At 37.8% G+C, this 23991-nt stretch overlaps 1 protein-coding gene across 1 annotated transcript in view; it reads right to left on the minus strand.

The window, feature by feature from the left end:
- nectin3b (nectin cell adhesion molecule 3b) overlaps nt 1-23991 on the minus strand; it is a 531994-nt gene that overhangs the window by 150702 nt on the left and 357301 nt on the right. The window contains exon 6 of the mRNA XM_039744956.1: nt 8252-8390. Within this exon, the coding sequence (XP_039600890.1) occupies nt 8252-8390 (139 nt within the window). The remainder of the gene's footprint in view (nt 1-8251; nt 8391-23991) is intronic.

Below are 23991 nucleotides of genomic sequence, written 5' to 3' on the forward strand. Positions count from 1 at the left end.
TAACTTGGAGCCTCTGTAAGTACCAATGTAAGTAAACAGCTGTCAGGAATGGTATGATACATTTGTTAATAAAGTACCCTGGAAATTATTTCTCTGTGGTTACTGTTAGAGATGTTATTAGGGTCAGCCAGAAGGCACTGAGAACTTCCCCAGACTGTTAGGAGGCACAACATGGTCCTCACACTGCAGAGCTCAGGAGTTCAAAGGTAACCAGGGCCACCAGAGAGAGTTCTTTTGGTATATACCCACATTTTTCAGTGGGAACTCTTAAAATAATAGGTAATAGTGCATACTGTACCAGAAGCTCTCCCAGGGTGGCATTTAAAAACTACTCTCAACTATCAAACAGAAGATGAGTTGAGTCAAGTTCTTATGCAATTTAGACAATGAGTAGCTAGAAAAAACATCCTATTCTGGACAGGGTGATTCTGCACAGTGAATCCCTGCTAACGTTTGTTTTCTGTTCTATTTATTTGAAACTGTCTTATTCCTGTGATTATGCCTCCTTTATGTATATCATTAATGAAACAGCACTGAAAAAAATCTTTATTTATTTTTATTTGAAGAAAACATTCCATATAATCATGTCAAACTTAAAAAACCATGATTCAATCCCCGCCCGAGAGAAGAGAAACGGCAACAGCAAATCTTTAAAAAACAAAGAAATGACAATGTCCTTTTCTCCGATATACTGTAAATGCTTATTCCAAGATCTGATGAATTAGACCTTGCCATATTTAAAAAATGTTTTGAACACATCCTCTAAGTGAGAATTTTGTTTTTCCAATTTCAAATGGTATAGAATATCAGTTACCCACTAACTTACAACAGGTGGGCTGGGATTCTTCCAGTAGAGTAAGATAAGTCTATGTGCTAGTAGTGAGGTGAAGGCAATTAGTTTGTTTGATCTTCTCCACTTTAAGCCCAACTGGGAGTGCACCAAAGACAGCTGTGAATGGGTTCGGAGTGGTTGTGGCATCAAGACTGTCTGACAGGCATTCAAAGATTTTTGTACAAAATGTCAATTTGATGCACACCCAAAACATGTTGTCCAGTAAGGATGGAGCTAGATTGCAGTGTTCACAAATTGAATCTTTCCCTGGATAACTTTTTTTAAATGAGATAAATGTGCTTGATAAAAGATTTATACTCGATGATTGAATGATTTGGGCAAATAGAGCTAGAGCGTATTCTGTGTGTGGCTGCCTTTCACTCCTTTATCAGAGATGTTGAGTGACAGATCCTTTCCCCAATGTACCCTGGGATCTTTGAAAGAAAAAACTTTAAATAGTTTTCATATATTGGTGAGAAGCTGTTTGTGTCCAAGAATGATTAGTATTGCCTCTGGAATAGAAATAGGTGGAAGATGAGGAAATTTGGGTAGGTTCCTTTACTGAAGTTTTTGTTTTGTAAGTAGTGGAAAAATTGTGTTGATGGGAAGTTAAATTTGAAATGTAACTGTTCATAAAATGCAAAGACATTATTCTTTGTATTTACTTGATTGAATTGTGGATACTGGATCTATGTGAATTGTTAGCTTTTACAGTGACCTACATTTCTGCATTATTTCAGCTTATAAATATGAAGTTGCTTCAGTGTAATTTATTCAGGTAAACTATTTACATTCTATTAAGGTTACTCCTATATGGAATTTTCATATTATTGTAGCATTATGGTATTGTTATTTTCGGCTATACGGTATGACCCAATTCTATTGATTTTACACAACTTCAGTGGCTGTTTGCAATGCAGGGTGCTGAAGTGCCACACTTCCTCCAAATATTTTAAACTTTATATAAATTTAATTAGCTTATGCAAAATGAAATAAATGAAATGAAATACATTTGTTTTGTTTGCACTACATGCCTAGTGTCAGCGCATGTCAACATCAATTAAAAATAGGTTCTAAGTTGTATTTGTTTAATTTCTGTGTAAATACCTATTTCCTGAGTGAAGGGCTCCAGCCAAATCTATGTAAGTCATTGATCTTTTGGCGAACAGGTGACCTGAGGCTGCCCTTTAATTTGTTGCTTTCAGATTTTTCTGGGTAAGCAGCTCTCTGCACCCTGGACACTCCCACATTTATTGGCACCAAATTAGTATTGTTTTAGGTTTTTTTTTTTTTAATCTAATGTGATTGGGCAATTGTCAACACACTATTTCATGTTGAAGTCAATGATTCACAGTTCACACCCACTATTAATATAAATACAAATAAGTGAACACAACTTTAGGGAGACACAAGATTTAGGGAGACTTTAAGTGGAACTTCAAAAATCAATGAAAATTTAGTTAATGAAACATCCCTTCATAAATCGTTGCTTATCAGATAAAGGGGATTATCAGAGAAGGACCTGAACAGAAAAGTTCCCTATATGCAGATGATATGGTACTGTATATATCAGACCCACAAAACATGGTGACTGCAGTCATAACAGCACTTACAGAATTTTCAAACATTTCTGGTCTGAGAATTAATTTGAATAAAAGTGTGCTCTTTCCAGTGAATTCTCAAGCATACAATATTAGATTAGACACATTCCCTTTTATCGTTGCAGATCAGTTTAAATACCTAGGGGTAAACATCACAAGTAAACATAAAGCTCTTTATTAACAACATTTTGCTGTCTGTATGGAAAAAATTAAGCAAGACTTGCATAGACGGTGAACCTTTCGTCTAACTTTAGCTGGAAGAATTAGCATTGGCAAAATGAATGTCCATCCTTAGCTTCTCTTTTTATTTCAAAATATTTGAATATACATCAATGAATCATTTTTTAAGCAATTAGATTCAACCACAACCTCATTTATTTGTAATTTATAACATCCACGTATCCAAAGAGCGACCCTACAAAGACCTAAGGCAGAAGGTGGCATGGCTCTACCTAACTTTCAGTTTTATCACTGGGCAGCAAACATACAAGCTATAAAAACCTGGACATGAACACAGATAGATGAACATACACAAGCTTGATCCACAATAGAAATACAAATCCTGTAGTACTTCTTTATATTCCCTGCTTTGTGCCCCTATAAATGCAAGTTATCGCCAATATACTAACAACCCAATTGTGCTTTACACGCTCAGAATATGGAACCAAGGTAGGAAGCATTTTAAGATAGAGAAGCTTTTATCTGTGGCACCTCTGCACAAGAACCGCCATTTTCAACCCTCTCAAATGTATGCAGTTTTTAATATCTGGAAAACATTTGGGATTAAATCACTTAGAGCAGTGGTCCCCAAACTCAATCCTGGAGACCCACTATGGCTTCAGGTTTTTGTTCCAACTCACCTCTGTTTTTCATTGGACTCTTAGCCTAATTAAGTGAGTCATTATTTCCCAGTTTCTGTGTTTGGTAGATTTTTATTAAAATGTAATAAACAGTTATGTAGAGAATATGTAGTTTTTGTTTAAGTCATTAACAATATTTTCAACCTAATATTTAATTGATTATTAACTAATTAGCAAGTCTGACACTGAAGTCGTTGCTGCTTTTATCATCCCAGGTGTATGCTGTGCTGGCTGTTAATTATCACTATTAGGGTTAAATGAAGGGAGCAAACTGCACAGGAAAAAGGGAAAAGAATAGAAAAACAACAAAAGAGAGTTAAGCGTTTATAGCTTTAGAAAAAAATAGAAATATTTCTAAATGTCCTATAATGTAAAAACCATACTGTTGTGTTTTTCTGAATGCAGAATAAGAGAAAAGTAAAAAGACCAGCTAATTAAATGAGATCAGTTGTTATTGATTATTATCACAGATTATGAATCTGGTTGGAACAAAAACCTGCAGCCACAGTGGGTCCCCAGGATCAAGTCTGGGAACCACTGACTTAGAGATTTGAACATAGACAACGTCTTCGCATCCTACGAACGATTACATTCCAAATTTAACTTTCCAGCAACACATTTCTTTCACTGTCTTCAAATTAGAAACTTTGTTAAACAGAATCTGCCCGATTATCCTTATCTCCCTTCGTCCTCTAAGCTGGAAAAAATATTGCTCAGTTTCAAGGACTCAGACAGCATTTCTGTAATATATACAACCATTTTACAATCCCTCCCTTTCAAAGATCCAAGAGGAGAGTGGGAAAAGGATCTCTCACTCAAAACATCAGAAAAGGAGTGGAAAGTAGCAATGCAGAGAATTCACTCAAGCTCCATATGTGCAAAGCATGCAATTATTCATCTCAAAATTATATATCAAGCACATCTGACTCGTTTAAAATTGCCCAAAATGTTTCCATGGCAGGATCCAACCTGAGAACGCTGCAATCAAGTCCCAGCCTCACTGGGTCACATGTTTTGGGCCTGCACCAAATTAACATCATTCTGGACCAAAATCTTTAAATGCCTATCAGACAGCCTTGGTGTCACAATCCTTCCTAACCCGCTAACAGCTGTGTTTGGTGTACTTCCAGATGGGCTTAAAATTGAGAAAGACAAACAAGCTGTGATTGCCTTTACTACACTTATGACATGTAGACTTATCTTGTTCAACTGGATGAATCCTAACTCTCCTCTTTGAAGTCATTGGGTAACTGATGTTTTATACTATTTGAAATTGGAAAAAAAATCAAATCCTCACTTAGAGGATCTGTGCAGAACTTTTTCAAAACCTGGCTGAATCTAATCAACAACATTTTAGATTAAGCCCTGAAAGCACTAAGGAAGCAGATTCTCTTCCCATTTCTTTTTTTTCTCCATTTATCTTTATCCACTTATTAAACTTACAAATTTTTACTAGCTTTAAGTTTTACTCTGTTGGCCATGCTCTCTTTCTCAGGGGTGGGGGTTGATTTGTTTTCAATCCTATTTTTGTAAAAAAATTGATTTATCTGTATGGAATGATTACAATAAAAAAATTAAAATAAATCGTTCACTAGAAGAAAAATAACTATGATAAAGGAGCTTGGATCAGACCGACCTCACTTAAGAATTCAGCAGCAGGCAAGTGATTGAGGTCGAGCTTACGCAAAGACACTTTCCCACACAAGCTTTGCAGGTAGTTGAGAACTTTCTGAGGAGGATAGGACTACCTGGAGATATTGGCATAAATGCAGCTCTGTGATCACCATGTTAGAGTGCTTTGGATGTGCCTCCAGGCTGCTAGTCAATCTGCCCTGGAGCGCTAGTGGATAGTGGGGTATACAAGTTGCTTCTGAGGCATAAAGAGAAAGGCAAATGTTCAAATCAGCTTGGAGATGCCACCAAAGTGCTCACTAAGTGGTGTGTCCATAAATGCTGATCTCGGAGCTTCTTTTTTTTTTTATCAGCTTTTCCGGTAGTACTGCCCCTTTGGGGAGTGTATGAGATATGTGTGTTTGTCATTAGTAAGATGGTGATGTGCCTTGAGATGACTTTAGTTACAAAAAATGTCCCACTACAGAAAAGGTCAGGAACCAATAATACAGACAATAGTAGAAGGCTAATTTTTTGGCAGGTTTAGTGAAATGACTCAATTTAATCCAAGTAACTAAGAGATTTTCAGGCCTTAAGGACAGCAGGGCAAAATGTATGTTTAAGGAAATATAGGTATTCTAATCATATAAAGGGAGAATAAGATTTAGGTTGGACATCTTTTGGGTGTAATATAAGACAGGTTGAGGGGCAAGTTACGTTTTAGGATTTCAGGGTCTGTGGATTGTACAATGTGAATTTGTGTCCAGGTGAGGTAAGCCTGTCAAACTTGACTAAGACCGGGCAGTCTGGCAGCAAGTATAGAATAAAATTAGGGTGGAAATGACTCTGTGGGTGTGGTAAATAATAAACTGGGATGCAAGACTTGAGAAAAATCAGAAGACTAGTGATTGTATGATGTGGATTTATGGAATACAGTGGAAATGGCCAAGGACTAGGCACTATTAGCAGAATTACTAGAGCAGAATAAGGTTTGGATTGGACTTATGCCATGGATGTATTATAGGACAGACAAACACACATTATTGGAAGATTACGGAGGCGAGTGTGCAGACATTAGGTGTTGGTTTTGGCAGAATGGAGAGGGTAAGTTTTGGGAAGAATAAGGCCACTTGGCATGTCACAGACTGAGGTTTCAGACCACATCAGCAATGGGAAAGCTGGCTACAGATAGGGCAGCATAGTGGAAAGGATATACTACATTTTAGCCTGGATTTGTCCTATGGGTCTGGTACTGGACAGGCCAAGATGTGCTTTGACAACTATGATGAGGACCACGAAAGGCACTATATAATAGATGTGAAACGCACTATATAACAGCTGCTTTAGTTTGTCCTCGCAAAAACCATACCCACCCACCCCCAAATTTTTCACCAGCTGCCACTGCTTATTATTTTACATAACTTGTTTAATTCAGTTTTAATAGATGCTGTCACTAGCAGAAAATGATACTAAGGTAAAATCATTTGACAAAGTTCATTGACATTTAAAGTTAGCATTTTATGTAATAAAACATCCAATGGTTAAAGTATTTCAAGTGTGTCCTTGAACTCCTGTCCTGGTGAGCTTTGTTGATCTGAATGGCCTGTTCTCATCTAGATTTTAGGGTTAAAGAGAGGCTGCTTTTGTGATGTTGGCTGTGTGACAGTTTTGCTAGTTTATCGAAAACAACCCCACATCAATCGGCTTCCAACACTGTACTGTACAATATCTGCTGTACCTGAGGAAAAGACAAGTTTGCTAACCATCTTTAATTTAGATTCCCTCTATACAAAATGCGTGGCAATCACCAGAAAAAATCTGCAGCATTGACCCCAGTTCATAACTTTAAGGAATTATAGAATTTCTCTGCCAAGGAAAATAACTTGGAAAATGTTTAAAAAAAAAAAAAAACAAACATCATACTGTGTGCTTGGTAATCCAATCCAGCTTATTTTTCCTCAGGCATTCATTACTTAAAAGTAATTGCTAGAAATAGCAACTTAATGCCAGTATGTACGATCATCCATCCATTTATTTATTTTCTTAATTTTGAGTTGGATTATTTATGCAGCTACTTCATTATTAAAACAATTATGTGAGTTCACTTTTGATTGAATAATTCATTATGTTAGTCACAGGATTTTGATTCAGCATCAATTTTACGTTATGGCAACACCACTAATATCTATAAAATATTATTGCAAAATGACAAAATTAAATGATATTGGCAGTTACAATATTGCTTACTGTAAATAAAAATATATACTGTATCTATTTAAAATCATTGAAAACATAATATATAGTGCACATTTATGGCATTTGTTTTTAACGTTCTTAATTTCAGTGCTTGGGGTCCACTGCCCTGGTCAGTTTGAAGTGTTTCCTGCCCAAACTCCCCTAATTCAGCTCATCAGCTAATTACTGGGATTGAATTGGGTGTGTTTGAGCTGGCAATCCAAAAATTACACTCCACCATCTTCGTTCAAGCCCCTTCCAGTTGTTGTTTTATTCCATTTGAATATTTAATCACAGTATAATCAAATTACTTCTTCTGGCCAGGTTGTATTTCATTTTGGCTTGAGTCAATTTAATCACGTTTTAAATTCAAACAGTAAAGTATTAAATGGAACCCATGTGATATGCTTTAGTATATACAGGCTGATTCTTCATTGCACCATTTTTTGCATAACATTTCATTTTAGTTTTGATTTTCAATGGCATAAAAGAATGGTCTCATATCAGTATATTTTTAAATACATTGAAACAGGAATATTATGTGAAATTCTGAATTAAATACTTTTAAGTAATTAGTCTTGACAATATCACCAGTGCTGTGGACCTTGGCAGTTAGCTTTTAAGGTATTGAGCACAGAGTATTAAAAAACCAACTGTTACTATATTATTATACAGAACTAGCTTTTTGCATTCCAAGCAACACACTTGCATGATATTTATATAAAAACACAGTACATACTGTATGTATACACTCATACACATTACATCTGTGTAATGATAACATAAGCAAGAAATCCCCCATCCATCCATTTTCTAACCCAAATGACCACTTCAGGATCATAAAGAAGTGTGATTTCCTGCAGGAGAAATTTTACATTAAACAAAATCAGTATGCTCTTCTTCTTGCTCGTGCTTTTTATTTAACCTTCATTACCTCCTGGAGTCAAGCTGCTGGTTTCAGCAAAAGTCAAGCTTAATTGGTCTAATGTTCATGTCATAGCTGAGCTGGCACAATAGTGTGGCCCTGCTCTGTTTAACAGCCAGTATTTAAATGACTACTCTAAATAGGTTTCATATTTCTTTAAAATTACACTTCATACGTGAATACTTACACTTTATCCAGATATGAAGGTTTCCTTTTTCTTGGTGTCAGAAGAACAATAATGAATATAGCAATGAGTAACAAAGCTAACACTGCTCCCATGACAGCTCCTGCCACCGCAACAGAGGAGGTCTGCTTTGATGGGACATCTGAAACACATTCAAATAAGCGTTAATGAACTTCACGTACATGGAAGGATTCATTTTTTGACAGCAGAGCTTACATTATTGTGGCCTAATATGATCTTAGACCAATTACAGACAATTCAACAGGAAATGTAGCAGTGGATGACTAAAAGTTCCTGAAGTACCATTTTTACTTTAAGAAAGTTGCTGATATGTCTGCAAGTTAATCAGTCTGTTTCATTAAGGTTGTTTTAAACTAAAATTTTATAAAAATCATAAGAACCATTTTACAAAACACCTTAGGTTATATATGGCACCAAGACATAGGCAAGGTTGCAGAATTATACAGTATAAATTCATTTTTGGGAGATTATGGCATGATATTGTTCTCAGAATTGTTGAGGGGTCATTTAAAAGACAGCATTAAATGTGTGGACATGATTAATGGAAATGTCCCACATACTGCACCCTCTTAATGCATCCTAATGGATTGGGTTACTCCTTTCTTCACCTTGCACCATTTATATCACTGAATGCTAAATTCAACTCTCCAACTCCAGAACTTAGTTTAAAAGAGAACTCTGACTTTGAGAGATGTCCCAACAATAATGAGCTGTAAGGTGTCAAACAAAAAAAAAAAAAGGAAAATTAAATAAATGCATTTAAATTAGAGAATGCAATTGATCAGCTTTTCTGTGCAATGTGATTTTGGCACAATGTAATTGAACAATGAAATGTTACTTACTATATCTACAGAGAATATGGGTATATAGAGATAGAGAGCATACAGTGTAAGGCAAATATAAAATCAGCCAAATTTCAGGATTGCTGGCATAACATTGATAGCATGATGTGCTGGCCATTCAGTACATTAAAGCTAAAAGGGGAACCGTGAAGCTCGGGAGACCTTGACCTCCTGTAGTATTGTGAGGGTCCATAATGTATCACGTATTAAACTTGTATAAACTAAGTATATGGACATAAATGTTGCTTATGAGAAGGACACAAATTAGTGGTTCTATTGTATTGCAGGAAAAATTCGTGCAGAGTGGTGAGTGAGGAGAAGAAAGATTGGAACCCATATTTGTTGCAGTGGTGTGGGTAAGTATGGAGACATATTCAGAGGAAAGCAATAATAAGTAAACAATTTACATACATAATAATTATGTACTCATCCAAACCTTTAATTACAAAATTATTATTCATGCCAGGCCTTGAATGAGATTCTGTTTAATACTAGACATGAGGAAACCTGACATTTTGTACAATAGATTGGGGTATTTGTTCCTGCAGTTCATACATCTATCCCTGCCTTCTGTTGCAGTTCCCCCACAGAAGTTTAGTGTGTTTTTATTTATTTATTTATTTATTTTGTTGTTGCTTTTTTTCTTGCATTTCACAGCAAGATTAACTTAAGTACCTACGTACATTTCATACCAGCTTCTTCCAAAAGTGCACAAGGCAGGTAACAGCCCATTTTAGGCTCTCCCAGAGCTAGTCATACACACCTAAATCAGAGTTTCTCAGCCACCTTTGGATCACGAACACATGAGACTTGTTCACAGTATAATCTCTACTAGCCCCCCTCACTGAAGGGACTGACCACAAACACAGTCATTTTCAGCAACACCAAAACAAAGACTAGTGTTTGATTTTTACTTCACCTTTGTAATCACACTTGTTTCTGCATGAACTGAGCATGATTAGAAACAGGATAAATAAAAATTATTGCACAGTGTTATCAAACTGGGGGAATGTATTCCAGGTGAATTCCACTGTGAATAAGTCGCAAGCTGAAAAGGCTTTTTTTGTTTTGTTTTCCTCATGTGCCCATGATGCAGTGACTGTGTTATACAAGTAGATCTGATCACGGGGGGGCTCAGGGTGGGGCTTACACGAAACTTCTGAGAGGTGCAATACAGAATAACAGAGCTCCCCGGTACATAAAGGAATGTTGCAGATGCTCGGAGTTGAAATTGAAAGAGCACTGCTGAGAAAACTAACATAGGGAAAAAAGTGCAGCAGACTGATACTAGGAACGGTAATAGAACTCATGAAGCTTGAACTGTAAAAACTGCATGCCATGCACTTCAAAGTTATACTAAGTAGCACTTATAAATGAAGCACAGATAGATTCAAACTGATCAGAATCTGACTCAAGCTTTGTGCATAATGGTGCATAAGGATGAGCTGCCAAACAAGAAATTTATTTCCTGCCTTTTATACACAGCTGACATGTAGTACAATTGACCAGTCATAGACAACTATACATCATTCGAAAACTGGAATCTTAGCCTTTCACTGTATGTGGCTTGATACAGATGAGATCTTTGACAAAAGCAGATTCACTTAGCAGTGAAGCACTGCTAGCCTCAGCACATGTGTAAATTTCCTATTTTAATAATGAGAGAGCTGAAAACATGGAAGGAAAATACCCTTAAGTGAGTAAAAGTACCATTATTGCTTTTGACTGACTTTTGGATTTACTGCAATGTACAAAAATAACTTTGAAATGTCACCTCGTGGATAAGTGGCTATATCATCAACATACATTGAGTGATAGGAGCTAGCAGGAAGGTGAGCACACATATAAACTGAATCAGATAGTGGAAGTTTGAAGAGACCAGCAGAGAACACGCTGGTAGGACAGGTAGGACGTGGGTGTTTTCATTTAGTTGTAGCATTTTAGCAGAGCTCGAGTATGCGCCTTAGAAAACCAGTCCATTCAAGATCTATCAGCATCAGAACACCTTAGACTACAATATTTTTGTCATGGTCATCCTAATCTGTTTGTATTCCTAGATTGCGTGAAGAGGAGAGAGGACCTGGCTGTAGATAGGCACACTCATGTTTCACAAGGATGACTAAACTAGCCTAGGTCTAATATTTACTTAATAGAAAAATGGTGAATTGCTGGCTATTTGATTATCACTAGAGTTTATATCATCCTTAAGTGTTTTCTTTTTTTTCTCTGCTACCCAAAAGGGTTAGTATGTTCCGATTATTATTATTATTATTATTATAATTTCAACAATAAAAGTGTTATTCTTAATGATTTGTTCTGTTCTTCATCTTTGTTGTAAACAAAATTGTTTTGTTTTCTGGTAATAATAATAATAATTTTTTGCATTTATATAGCGCTCTTCTCACTACTCAAAGCGCTCAGCAATTGTAGGTTAAAGGCCTTGCTCAAGGGCCCAACAGAGCAGAGTCCTTTTTTTTTTTTATTTTGGAATGTATGGGATGCAGATCCCTAGCCTCAGAGCCACCACTCCACCTGGTAACAAAAGAATAATTTATTCAAATATGCACAATATGCATTTAACTTTCAGAAACCTGTTAATGGTGGGAATTGTCCCGGTTACTTTATTGTTTTGCAAATAAATTTCAAAGCATCTAAAATTTGAGACAGTGTTCTGTATTTGGATGGTGCATATATAAAGAAATTTCCTTCTGCTGAATTGTTTAGAAAATTATAAGAATTCAGTATTCTGACAAAAAATGTAATTCAAGAGGTGACAAAAATGTAAACCGATTATCTCCAAGATTAGTATGTTTTAGAAATGGATAACTGCATTTGAATGGTAGGGAGCATTCCCCAATTTCCTTTCTTGTAGGTTGTGGTAAAGTGATGTTCAAGCAGAAATGCTGTTTTTCAAACTTGCCGTATATACTCGCGTTTAAGTTGTCCTGTGGATAAGTCGGGGCTTGATTTTACAATATGATTTCTGGTATTTTATAATGTCGATCATATAAGTTGAATGCAGAAAACTCAAGGTATTGGCCAAGAGATTATGATATGCTTACGCCCACCTGAGAGAGTAACTACAGAGCACACTGCCTTTTTTTTCTATGTGTTGTGCCCATGTGGCCACATGGTAATACCTGGACTATTATGAAGTGACATTTGCACTGTTTTGTATTTTTTGTATCTCACACCCTTATGCACCTTTTTTATAAGAGCATCCCTTATCTATGATCAGAAGAAAATATGAAGCTGGTTTTAAATTAAGTCTTTGAAGTGGCGGAAGAAATTGGTAACTGCGCTGCTGCAGCAAAATTCGATATATCTAAGAAACTGGTGGGAGATTGAAGGAAACAAGAAGATGTTAAAAAAAATGTATTTTTGAACTGGTGTATAAGTCAGAGTCTGATTTTATGATCGATTTTTTGGGTTTCAAGACCCGACTTATATGTGAGTACAGTATATACGGTATATACACTGCAGTGTCTTGCATGCACAAATCTCTATCTGTGATCTGGTAGCACTGAAGCAGAATAAACATTTGAAAAATGTATTTAATGTTCAGATTATGTGACATATTGAAGCATTCCAGTTTCAGTGCCCTCTGTTTGAAGTTTAACATGCTCTAATGATTGTTCTTGTTGGAACTTCATTGTCCACCTAAAATCCAAACTATGTTTGAAAGAAATGCTTTGACTCAGTGCATTAATATACGTGGGGGTTTCTGCAGATAAACTAGCATCCTTTGGCATGTTGGTTGTTGGTGTTAGGGCCGGTTTGTACTTTATGCTCAGAACACGTAAGGGTACACATCATGGCTGCCATGTGTTCCCAACGTTTATGCATCCTCTGAACACATCCTCAGAAATTAATGCGACAGGTGCACAAGTTGCATTACCACCACAAATATGGGTGGCAGGTGTGTTCAAGTTTTGGTACGTGGCATAAGCATCATAGTTTGCTATCAACATGTGACAGTAGGCTTGCAGCCCCAATCAGGATAAAGCTGTCTGCTTCGATGTTTGGTGAATGGTTCAATGCGATGAAGCAAATCCTCAAACTTAAATGCTGATATACGAATGTCTTCATGGTGATTTTCTTCATCCATTCATCCATTTTTTTCATCCATTTCTTGCAGAGGCAAAACAAGTGTCTCATATTCCCCATCATTATGACACAATACTTTTTTTTTTCATCTTCGCAGTTTTATTTTTATTATCTTCCCTGAACTCACAACACAGTGAAACCAGATGTTGTCTTCTCTCTGTGATGATTTCTCACACTGACACCTCCTCATTGTGTAGCAGCATCCTCAAGCGTCCTCCATATGCCTCTTGCTGCCAGGATAGGCGGCTTCCTACAACAGCTACCAGAAAAGGTTCTAAAAATGAACACACTTCTTTAAAGGGGAGGATGAATTAATATTGTTGTCTTGATGTCTGTAAAACTGAGAAAAATGTCTGTCTTGTGTAGGTTTAGTGTGTGTGCATTTTAATTCATGTGGAAGTGACTGACTTACAAAATTATTTAATTACACTTTTGCTGAAAATGCATTTTTTGCATATGTTGAAAGAATATTGTTGGATATGTGAATTTGGGATTGGAATATACTATAACATTTGATTTAAAGTTATTTAGATGCTAGGATAGTGGATCCATAAATCATTCATCTGAAACCAGAAAATACAGAAAATTGCATACTGCTTTATACATAGTTAACATTCCAAATGTATAGATGTAATTACTGGGGCCATTGGCTGTAACTGTAATGTACTACTGTGTGCACAACATAATATTCTCAAACCCACTTAATCCAATTAAGAGCCACAGAAGTTTGGAGTCTGACTCCCTAGCACTGGCCACAAGGAAGGAAAGAGCCAAGGACCAAGCTCTGGTACACTACAAGGTCCACCTCATACACATCCATACTTGGGCTGTCTTTTACTCACTAACAGGCCTAACCTGAATATCTTTGGTGGATGGGAAGAAAATATCTGGAGGAAAGATTACACTGACACACAAGAGATTTGCTAACATGAACAATAACTGGTGATGAAATTTGACCTCAGGATGCAGGATCTATGAAGTACCAGCTTGATCCATTGCTTGAAAAGTAGCCGTAAACTTTTCTTTTGCTTACAGGTTGTCTTTGTGTCTTTATTGTTTAGAATATTTTAGCATACAAACATTTAACAGAAACATAGCACTATTAAATTATTTTTTTTTTTTTAATTTCACCTGATACAGTATTGCTAACTGTGTCTAATAAAACTAAAGTTGAACAGCCTAGTTCATGGATGTACTGTTTTTTTTCTCCATTTTGTGCTTGCTTATTTTTATTTAAGAATATGTCACCATATGGTATGCATTAGGGGCAAATTTTTGCATATTTTTGAATACTGATGTGATTATATCTGTTTGTATCCAGATAATAATAAGCTACTTATTATATCCTGACCCAAATGTAGATGGGATTGGTGGTGCAGAAACCCTCTGCCAGTCTTTGTTTCCTTATTTACATGCAGCATTTTAGCTCTGCATTCACTGAGTATTTGCAGCCATGCTTTAATGGCCATTCCATGGTATGATACCTATAGTGCTTATTGTGTCCTGGGATAGATATATGACTAACTGGAGATGAAACAAAATAGCAGATTACCAAAAACATCATCATCCACATGGCATATTGGCTATGCATAACTTGCCCTGGGTTAACACTGCTCAATGACTTGTTTTTGAAGGTGCTTCATAGACATTTTGTTATTCCGTTTAGCCTCCAGCAAAAGACTATAATAAATTCTTGCAGGCTAATGTTCAAAATAGAGAAAAAAATAATTGAAAATCAGCTTAAGTGAACCATTGAATTATTTTTTTTTTAGAGACTGTTACTGATTTTCTGCATTTCCTCCATTTTCCTGTCCTCTTTGAAAACCTCTATAAAATGTATTTACTCAGTCCATTAATGAAAATAATGATAAATGTCCAAGTATGGTTTTTATTCTAAATAAATAAATCAACATCAAAGATAAAAACTTACCTTGCAAATATAAATACTTTCCCAAGACAAATGATGAGATGTGTTTGTATTGGCAGCAATCATTAGGCTAAACTAGCCTGCCAAAACAAACCAAATGTAGTGAATCTGAAAGCTATATGGAATGATAATGCCTGGAGACTCAGACTTACTAAGAATTCCTCTCGGAGGAGGGCTTAAGATTGAATCCATGTGACAAACTAGTCATCATTTCACAACGTTTCGTGTTGGTTGATATGGTTGAACTACAGTTCAAACATTTTAAGTTAATCATTGCATATATCTTTGTTTTCTTGTATTCAACCTTTCTCCAAATGCTTAAACAGCTTACAACAGTATTTTGGAAGAATGCTACCAAATTGTTTTCTTAATCCAGTTTGAAGTCATTCATTCAAAAGCATCGTTTTCAAAAATGTATTTTTAACAGGTTACTCTAAACAGGCATGTTACCAACCAGCCTCATTGTTCACCTGTCTGTGTAGATAGTGTGTAATAAGCAATTAATCCATTTAGATAATCCTTTACTGCTTAATGTAGAGGAAAGGGTTTTTTTGTATAAACTATAAAAAAATTAACAAAGTGAAGGTGCATTCACTTTTCAACAGGTGCATTCACTTTTCAACATTTGCCTCTCTGTAAGGTGATGTCTAGAAAGCTAATGCAATTTTAGACGCCTGGAGATTCTTCTATTTGGGCTGAAGACAATACTTTTACCCCTGTAACTAGGTTGAAATGTATACATACATTTTAAATACTCTTTAAATGCAAAACAGCTTTTAAAAATAAAATTTTAATCATTCCTGTTCATGTCAATATTGTGGCATTTACTTGTTTCAAAGCGAACAAATGATATAGCTTCTCATAATAACTTAGTTTCATTGTTTTATCATGCAACTATGAAGCCTGCTTTCCCTTAACAGATGACACAAAGGAGTTTTATATTAAAATGCCACATGTCACAAAACAATTATATAAAAGTTCAAAAAATATATTAAATTTTGCATAATAGTAAGCAACACATTACGTAGTTATTGTAATTGCCAAATATGTATTTGTTACCAGTATGGGTGACTGTCTGTACCTCACAAACTTTAGTTTGATCCAAAAATAAAATAAAAAATCCCATTGCTTTAATCACATCTTGTGCATTATGAATCTGGATAACGGGCAAACCGTATTGCTACTGTATGTTACTACATCCTTTTGTTTTGAAATGTAAATATTCACATACCCAATTATTACTCCATACTTCTGAATTTGCTAATAAACCCCTCAAATTAATCATTTTCTAATTGGGATTGATACAAAAGTATAGGAAATTCAATGAATGTCTTCAGAGCAGCCTTAACAATTTCTGAAATAATAAATATAGTCAAAGCTAAGTAAAAGCTGATCAACTTCAAATAGATCCATAGCAGGATTGCTGCTGAATTATGTGAATTTCCCCTTGGGATTAATAAAGTAAGTATCTATCTGTCTGTCTGTCTTTGTTTCAAATAACACTGAGTAAACAGTTGCTTCACAAAACACTATGCCAATCATCAATATCAATTTTTATGGTAAAAAAACATACTGTACTGTATTTCTTACTAAATTTTCAAGTTTTTTTAATCTTTTATCAATGCATTTAATTTTACTTGGCTAATACTTTATCTCCTATTTTGAATTATTTCTTCATTTAAAATATAAACAACCATGCTTAAAAACTGGAATGTTTTATAAATATAAAAATGTAGCAGGATTGATGCTTCAGAATTTCTACTTGTAAAATTGTACAGCTAATATTTGGGCTCAGATATTTTGGGATATTTTATAAGTAGTGGATAACAGCACATTTTCTTATGGAAAAGAGGTAAGTAACTGGGCTGAGACGATGGTCGATGAGATTATCTACCATTGATTGACAGGCTACATCATTGTTTGAGTTAAATAAAAATCATCATTAGATTCCATACATTTACAGAAATTCCCTTAAAGTACAAAACTGTATTCATCACACCTTTTTTTCCCTAAATCTTGCAAGCATTGTACAGAGTAGGAGCACAAACACAGCCCTGGTGACCCCCAGAATTAATTGGAAAAAGCACAGAAATTTTCCTCCACTCTGCATTTACAGTACAGTGTACAGGCTGGAGATCCGGCGACTTCGAGGAGATCCTGCTAAGTCACAGGATGTCTCAAAGGGCAGCTAAATGAACAGAGTTGAGCACTTTATGAAAATCTACAAAGGCTGCAAAGAACTTCTGCCGAAATTTATTTGCGTCTGTGCTCAATGAGAACCCTAAGTGCTAGGATGCAATAGATTATAGAATACTTAAGCATAACACCAGAATGCTACAGTTGCTGGTAGGTGAACATGTGATCACGGATCCTAATGAGGGTGCCTCTAGCAAGGACCTTACCCAGCAGGGTTATCCCCCATAGTTGCCGAAAGCCAGGAGATCAACCTTTCTTTTCTAGGTAGGGACAAAAAGTCCCATTTTCCAGTCAGCTGGGAAGACGTTCATCTCCCAAATGGATGTAAAGATTGCTTGTAATGCCAGAAGAACAGCCTTACCACCAGCCTGGAGAAGTTCATCAGGGTTGCCACAGATCCCTGTAGCCTTCCCTACCCTCAGCTGGTTCACCAAATGTGCAATCTCAGTATGATTGGGTGGTTCTTAGCTAACTGGAGGATCACCCTATTATAAAACAAGCGGCAGTAGCTACTACATTTGGTACTAAAAGAACAAGATTCAAATAAGTGAGCATTTAAAAGAAAGCCTGACTGACTGCTCTGTATGGGGGCACATGATTCAGTTTTATGACAGTAGATATAGCAGGTACGTTTTATTTAAATGTATGATGTTCCATATTTACTTTCCAATAGATAGATGCTGTTTGTCTCCAGGAAGAAATTAGGCTTTTTACAGAAGCTCTTTAAATAAATACATAAATAGGTAGATAAGTAAGTAAATATATACACACACACACTTTAGTCTAAACCCACACCGGAACGACTATAAAGTAACTCAGAGGGTCCAGAGTGTGTCCTATAACTGAGCTTGCTCTTTTAATAAGCTTGTTTATTCGGTGGGACTCTCTTGAAATGATGTTATCAACCCAGCACACCACAGCGTAGAAAATAGCACTGGCCATTACAGAGTTATAGAAGATGTGAAGGATGTCACTTCCCACATTAAAGGAATGCAGTCTCCTAAAGAATAAGAATCTGCTTTGCCCTTTCTTATATAGCTACGCTGTCTTCCGAGACCAGTCCAACCTGTTAGTTATGAACTCCCAAGTACTTGTAGGAGTCTACCTCTAATTCCACTCCTTGACTGGACATGGAGACGCTTTGGCGCAGTGAAAATCAAAAACCAGTTCTTTGGTTTTGCTGATAAGATGCAGGCAATTCTTTTTGCACCAAGTTCTCCACCTGACTCCTACACTCTGTCTCATCCACCTTATCAATACACCCCTTAAGTGCAGAATCATCTGAGAATTTCTTCAAGTGACATGACATGGTGTTATATTTATAGTTTTCCACAGCAGTGGCACTTTCTGAAGCCTTAGGGACAAACTGAACAGATGACAGTGGACACCACAAAGTTAGTCAGCACTGGCCTTAAGAACTGTCTGACTCCATCTGGTCCTGCAGTTTTTCCTATGTTTAGCTTCCTATTTTGTCTCCTTACCTGGACTCCAGTTATGGACAGTCCACACTGATCGTCAGAGGTGGACGTGTCACTGGCCATTCCAGTTGAAGTGGTAGGTGTTGCTGATGTAGGATTTGGTATAGGAGGACTGGTCATTTGAAGAAGGTGGTAGAGGAAGGGAAAATCTATTTAAAAATTGTTTCTAGGAATTAGCTTTATCTAGATCCCCTTCTAGCACCTGAGCCCTGGATTGCCTAAGTCTCGTAATGATACACAGTCCATTCCAGGCATCCTTTCACGTTATCTGAATGAGTTTCTTTAATATTTAGCTTTGTAGGTTTCCTTTCCTTCACTTAGTAGCCACCATATGGACATACACTCAGCTTAGTTTATCTCAAATCACATGTTTACTGCCTCAATTCTTGCATACTATATATTTGTTAATAATGTTAATTTTAGGAAGTCTGATTACCATTTTGTTAACTTTCAAAGATAGTGTGTGCATTGAGAGGATGTATGATACCAACTCCCTACATCTGTGTGCCAACCCGAACAAGTGCATCACTTTCATATTGTATGGTTAGGAAGGTGTGCTCTTTGGTCTCACTTCTCACCTTTCCCATTTCTCATCACCTATGTTTGTGTTTTAAGCAACGCTAACACAAGTGAATTTACAACTACTGTCTGATTCTGTGCGCAAGAGAAGCATTGAGCCGGAAACAACTTATTGGATTGCTTTGACTGACTGTTAATTATGTGTTTTATGCACATTGTGTTATATATGTATTTGTATTTATTTCAACCTTTTTATTGTTCTAAATACTGTTTAACCTCGACTGATTGTACTGTGAATAAAATTCCCTATTACCAAAGAGCAGATGCATACCATGACTACCACAGTATGCAGTTTTATCCGTATAACACAGTATTTAAAGTAGAAAAGTCCCTAGTCGGATCACATTCATACCTCAAGTGAACTACTGCAGGGTACACTTGGTACTGCAACAAGACCACCATTTGCAAAGGTTCTTGGTATGGCTGTTTTTGACCACACCAGACTGCAACTGGCATGTTCAAATTAACCTAAATAAACCAGACTTTAGTGGAAATCTCACTAGCTTCTGAAAAAAATGATCCAAATGAACTAGGTGTGAAACTCCTATAATAACAGCAGAATATGTACGAATTAAAGTCTCTTCCAGTTTAATGACAATGGTGGTATGCTTAGACACTGCGGCTGTGTGCTTTCCGACTCAGAGTTTGGGTTTTCCACCCTGCCTGGATAAATACACATATAGTCGGCAGGTTATTTTATCTATCGGCTTACGGAGCGAGAGTTGTTTGACATCCAAGTTTCTCGAAGTCCACAACATTCCGGACAACATCGCAAGGACACCAGGCTCTCCGTGGATTACAATCCCAGCTTCGAGGAGCCAGCGGCGGCGCAAAGAATGTAAGCAAAAGAGGGGGTGCAGAGGCGGTGTGCTAGAGAGGCTAAGGAAGCAGCCACACAAACCACCGCTTTCAAGCATTTTCTCCTCCAATGTGAGGTCTCTGGCGAACAAACTGGACGAGTGGAATCTGCGGATTGCAACGGAAAAGATCATCAGGGACTGCTGCATCCTGCTGATCATGGAGACGTGGCTGAATCCACTCATACGGGCAAGACAGGACAGAGAGCTCTGGTAAAAAAAGGGAGGGGGTGCTGTGCATTTATGTGAACAATAGCTGGTATAAGAATTCCACCATAGTCACCAGACACTGCTCTCCAGATGTGGAGTTTGTGACAATTAAATGCAGACCCATATACCTCCCACGTGAATTCAATACCATACTGCTAACTGCTGTGTACATAGCACCAGATGCTAATGCTAGCTCGGCTCTGGGGCTTTTGCATGACACCATCAGCAGTTAACAGAGCAAGAATCCTGAGGCTGTTCACGTCATTTCTGGGGACTTTAATCATGTAGATCTGAAAGCAATTCTCCCAAATTCCATCAACACATAAAGTGTGCAACCAGGGGAGTAAAAACACTGAACAAGCTGTACACAAACATCAGACTGGCTTATAGGGTTAAACCCCTAGCACACCTTGGCCAGTCTGATCACACGTCCGTGCTTCTGATCCCTGCATATACCCCCATCAGGAAACAAGTTCCCGCTATGACCTGGACTGTTGCCAACAGTTAAAGGACTGCTTCCAGAGAACCGACTGGGAGGTTTTTGCTCACCAAGACTTGGAGAACCACACTACGGCAGTCCTGGATTACATTAGGTTCTGCACGGACAACATCACCAGGGACATACGAATACGGATTTATCCCAACAAGAAGCCCTGGATGACGAGGGAGGTCCAGAGTCTGCTGAAGCCAGGAATACTGCTTTCAGGTCTGGGGATGGGGCTCTTTACAGTGTTGCCAGAACGAACCTGAAAAGAGGCATCCGAGAGGCCAAGGCAGCATACAGAAGGAGGATAGAGGACCATCTGAGGAGCAACAACACCAGGCAGGTGTGTCAGGGTGTCCAGCACATCACCGGCTACAACAACAACAACAACTGAGGTAGACGCTTCTCTGGTAGAGGAGCTGAACATCTTCTTTACCGGCTTTGAGGCGACACCAACAGCAGCTCCATCACAGCCACCTGTTCACAACAGCAACATTCTCATGGTGGAAGAGTGTGAGGTGAGTCGGGTGATGAGGAAGGTGAACCCAAGGAATGCTGCAGGACCTGATGATGTGGCTGGATGGGTGCTGAAAGACCTGTGTGGGTCAATTGGGTGGAATCTTCACTAGAATTTTCAACCAGTCCCTGTTCCAGGCCACTGTCCCATCCTGCCTCAAGTCCATTGTCATTGTTCTGCTGCCGAAAAAATCCATCACAAACAGTCTGAATGATTTCCGCCTAGTGGCACTCACATCTGTCATCATGAAGTGCGTTGAGAAACTGGTGAGGAGTCATATCATCACCTGCCTGCCAGGAGACCTGGACCCATTTCAATTTTCAAAGGTGAGCTGGCATACAGGTACAAGGTGGAGTGGCTGTCAGAGTGGTACAGAGTCAATAACCTGCTCCTCAACACCACAAAAATGAAGGACCTTGTTGTTGACTTTAGAAAAAACAAAACTAACATCCAGCCACTCATCATTGGTGGGACATGTGTGGAGAGGGCCCCAGTGTTCAGGTTTATGGACAATGACCTAGAGGAACTGCTGAAGGCGCAGCAGACTGTATTTTCTGAGAATCCTCAGAAAGAACCATCTCCCCAAAAATCTGCTCCTTGCCTTTTATCACTGTTCCATCAAGAGCATGCTTGCGTACGGACTGTGTGTGTCGTACGGCAGCTGCACTTCCTCAGAAAGGACGGCACTCCACAGGGTCGTCTGGACATCAGAGACAACAATTGGTTGTACCCTCCCCACTCTAGAACAAATCTACACCTCCCGATGCCACAAAAAAGCAATAGACATTTCACAGGATTCATCACATCCCGGTCATTGCCTCTTCCAGCTTTTGCCATTGGGAAAGACATACAGAGCAATGAAAACCAGGACAAACTGCCTTAAAAACAGCAAAAAGCAATCCAAAAGCAATCATGGCCCTGAACTCAGAATAAAACTGCTCCATATCATTCTCCCAATGTGCAATATAGACCTTAAGTCAACTAGTGCAATTTGTATATATAACAAGTGAAATTTGTATATTTTGTAAAGTACTTACAGTGGTGTGAAAAACTATTTGCCCCCTTCCTGATTTCTTATTCTTTTGCATGTTTGTCACACAAAATGTTTCTGATCATCAGACAAATTTAACCATTAGTCAAATATAACACAAGTAAACACAAAATGCAGTTTTTAAATAATGGTTTTTATTATTTAGGGAGAAAAAAAAATCCAAACCTACATGGCCCTGTGTGAAAAAGTAATTGCCCCTGAACCTAATAACTGGTTGGGCCACCCTTAGCAGCAATAACTGCAATCAAGCGTTTGCGATAACTTGCAATGAGTCTTTTACAGCGCTCTGGAGGAATTTTGGCCCACTCATCTTTGCAGAATTGTTGTAATTCAGCTTTATTTGAGGGTTTTCTAGCATGAACCGCCTTTTTAAGGTCATGTCATAGCATCTCAATTGGATTCAGGTCAGGACTTTGACTAGGCCACTCCAAAGTCTTCATTTTGTTTTTCTTCAGCCATTCAGAGGTGGATTTGCTGGTTTGTTTTGGGTCATTGTCCTGTTGCAGCACCCAAGATCGCTTCAGCTTGAGTTGACGAACAGATGGCCGGACATTCTCCTTCAGGATTTTTTGGTAGACAGTAGAATTCATGGTTCCATCTATCACAGCAAGCCTTCCAGGTCCTGAAGCAGCAAAACAACCCCAGACCATCACACTACCACCACCATATTTTACTGTTGGTATGATGTTTTTTTTCTGAAAAGCTGTGTTCCTTTTACGCCAGATGTAACGGGACATTTGCCTTCCAAAAAGTTCAACTTTTGTCTCATCAGTCCACAAGGTATTTTCCCAAAGTCTTGGCAATCATTGAGATGTTTCTTAGCAAAATTGAGACGAGCCCTAATGTTCTTTTGCTTAACAGTGGTTTGCGTCTTGGAAATCTGCCATGCAGGCCATTTTGCCCAGTCTCTTTCTTATGGTGGAGTCGTGAACACTGACCTTAATTGAGGCAAGTGAGGCCTGCAGTTCTTTAGACGTTGTCCTGTGGTCTTTTGTGACCTCTCGGATGAGTCGTCTCTGTGCTCTTGGGGTAATTTTGGTCGGCCGGCCACTCCTGGGAAGGTTGACCACTGTTCCATGTTTTTGCCATTTGTGGATAATGGCTCTCACTGTGGTTCGCTGGAGTCCCAAAGCTTTAGAAATGGCTTTATAACCTTTACCAGACTGATAGATCTCAATTACTTCTGTTCTCATTTGTTCCTGAATTTCTTTGGATCTTGGCATGATGTCTAGCTTTTGAGGTGCTTTTGGTCTACTTCTCTGTGTCAGGCAGCTCCTATTTAAGTGATTTCTTGATTGAAACAGGTGTGGCAGTAATCAGGCCTGGGTGTGGCTACGAAATTGAAGTCAGGTGTGATACACCACAGTTAGGTTATTTTTAACAAGGGGCAATTACTTTTTCACACAGGGCCATGTAGGTTTGGATTTTTTCTCCCTAAATAATAAAAACCATCATTTAAAAACTGCATTTTGTG

The sequence above is a fragment of the Polypterus senegalus genome, chromosome 2 (assembly GCF_016835505.1).
Source record: "Polypterus senegalus isolate Bchr_013 chromosome 2, ASM1683550v1, whole genome shotgun sequence".
In the NCBI taxonomy this organism is placed as follows: domain Eukaryota; kingdom Metazoa; phylum Chordata; class Cladistia; order Polypteriformes; family Polypteridae; genus Polypterus; species Polypterus senegalus.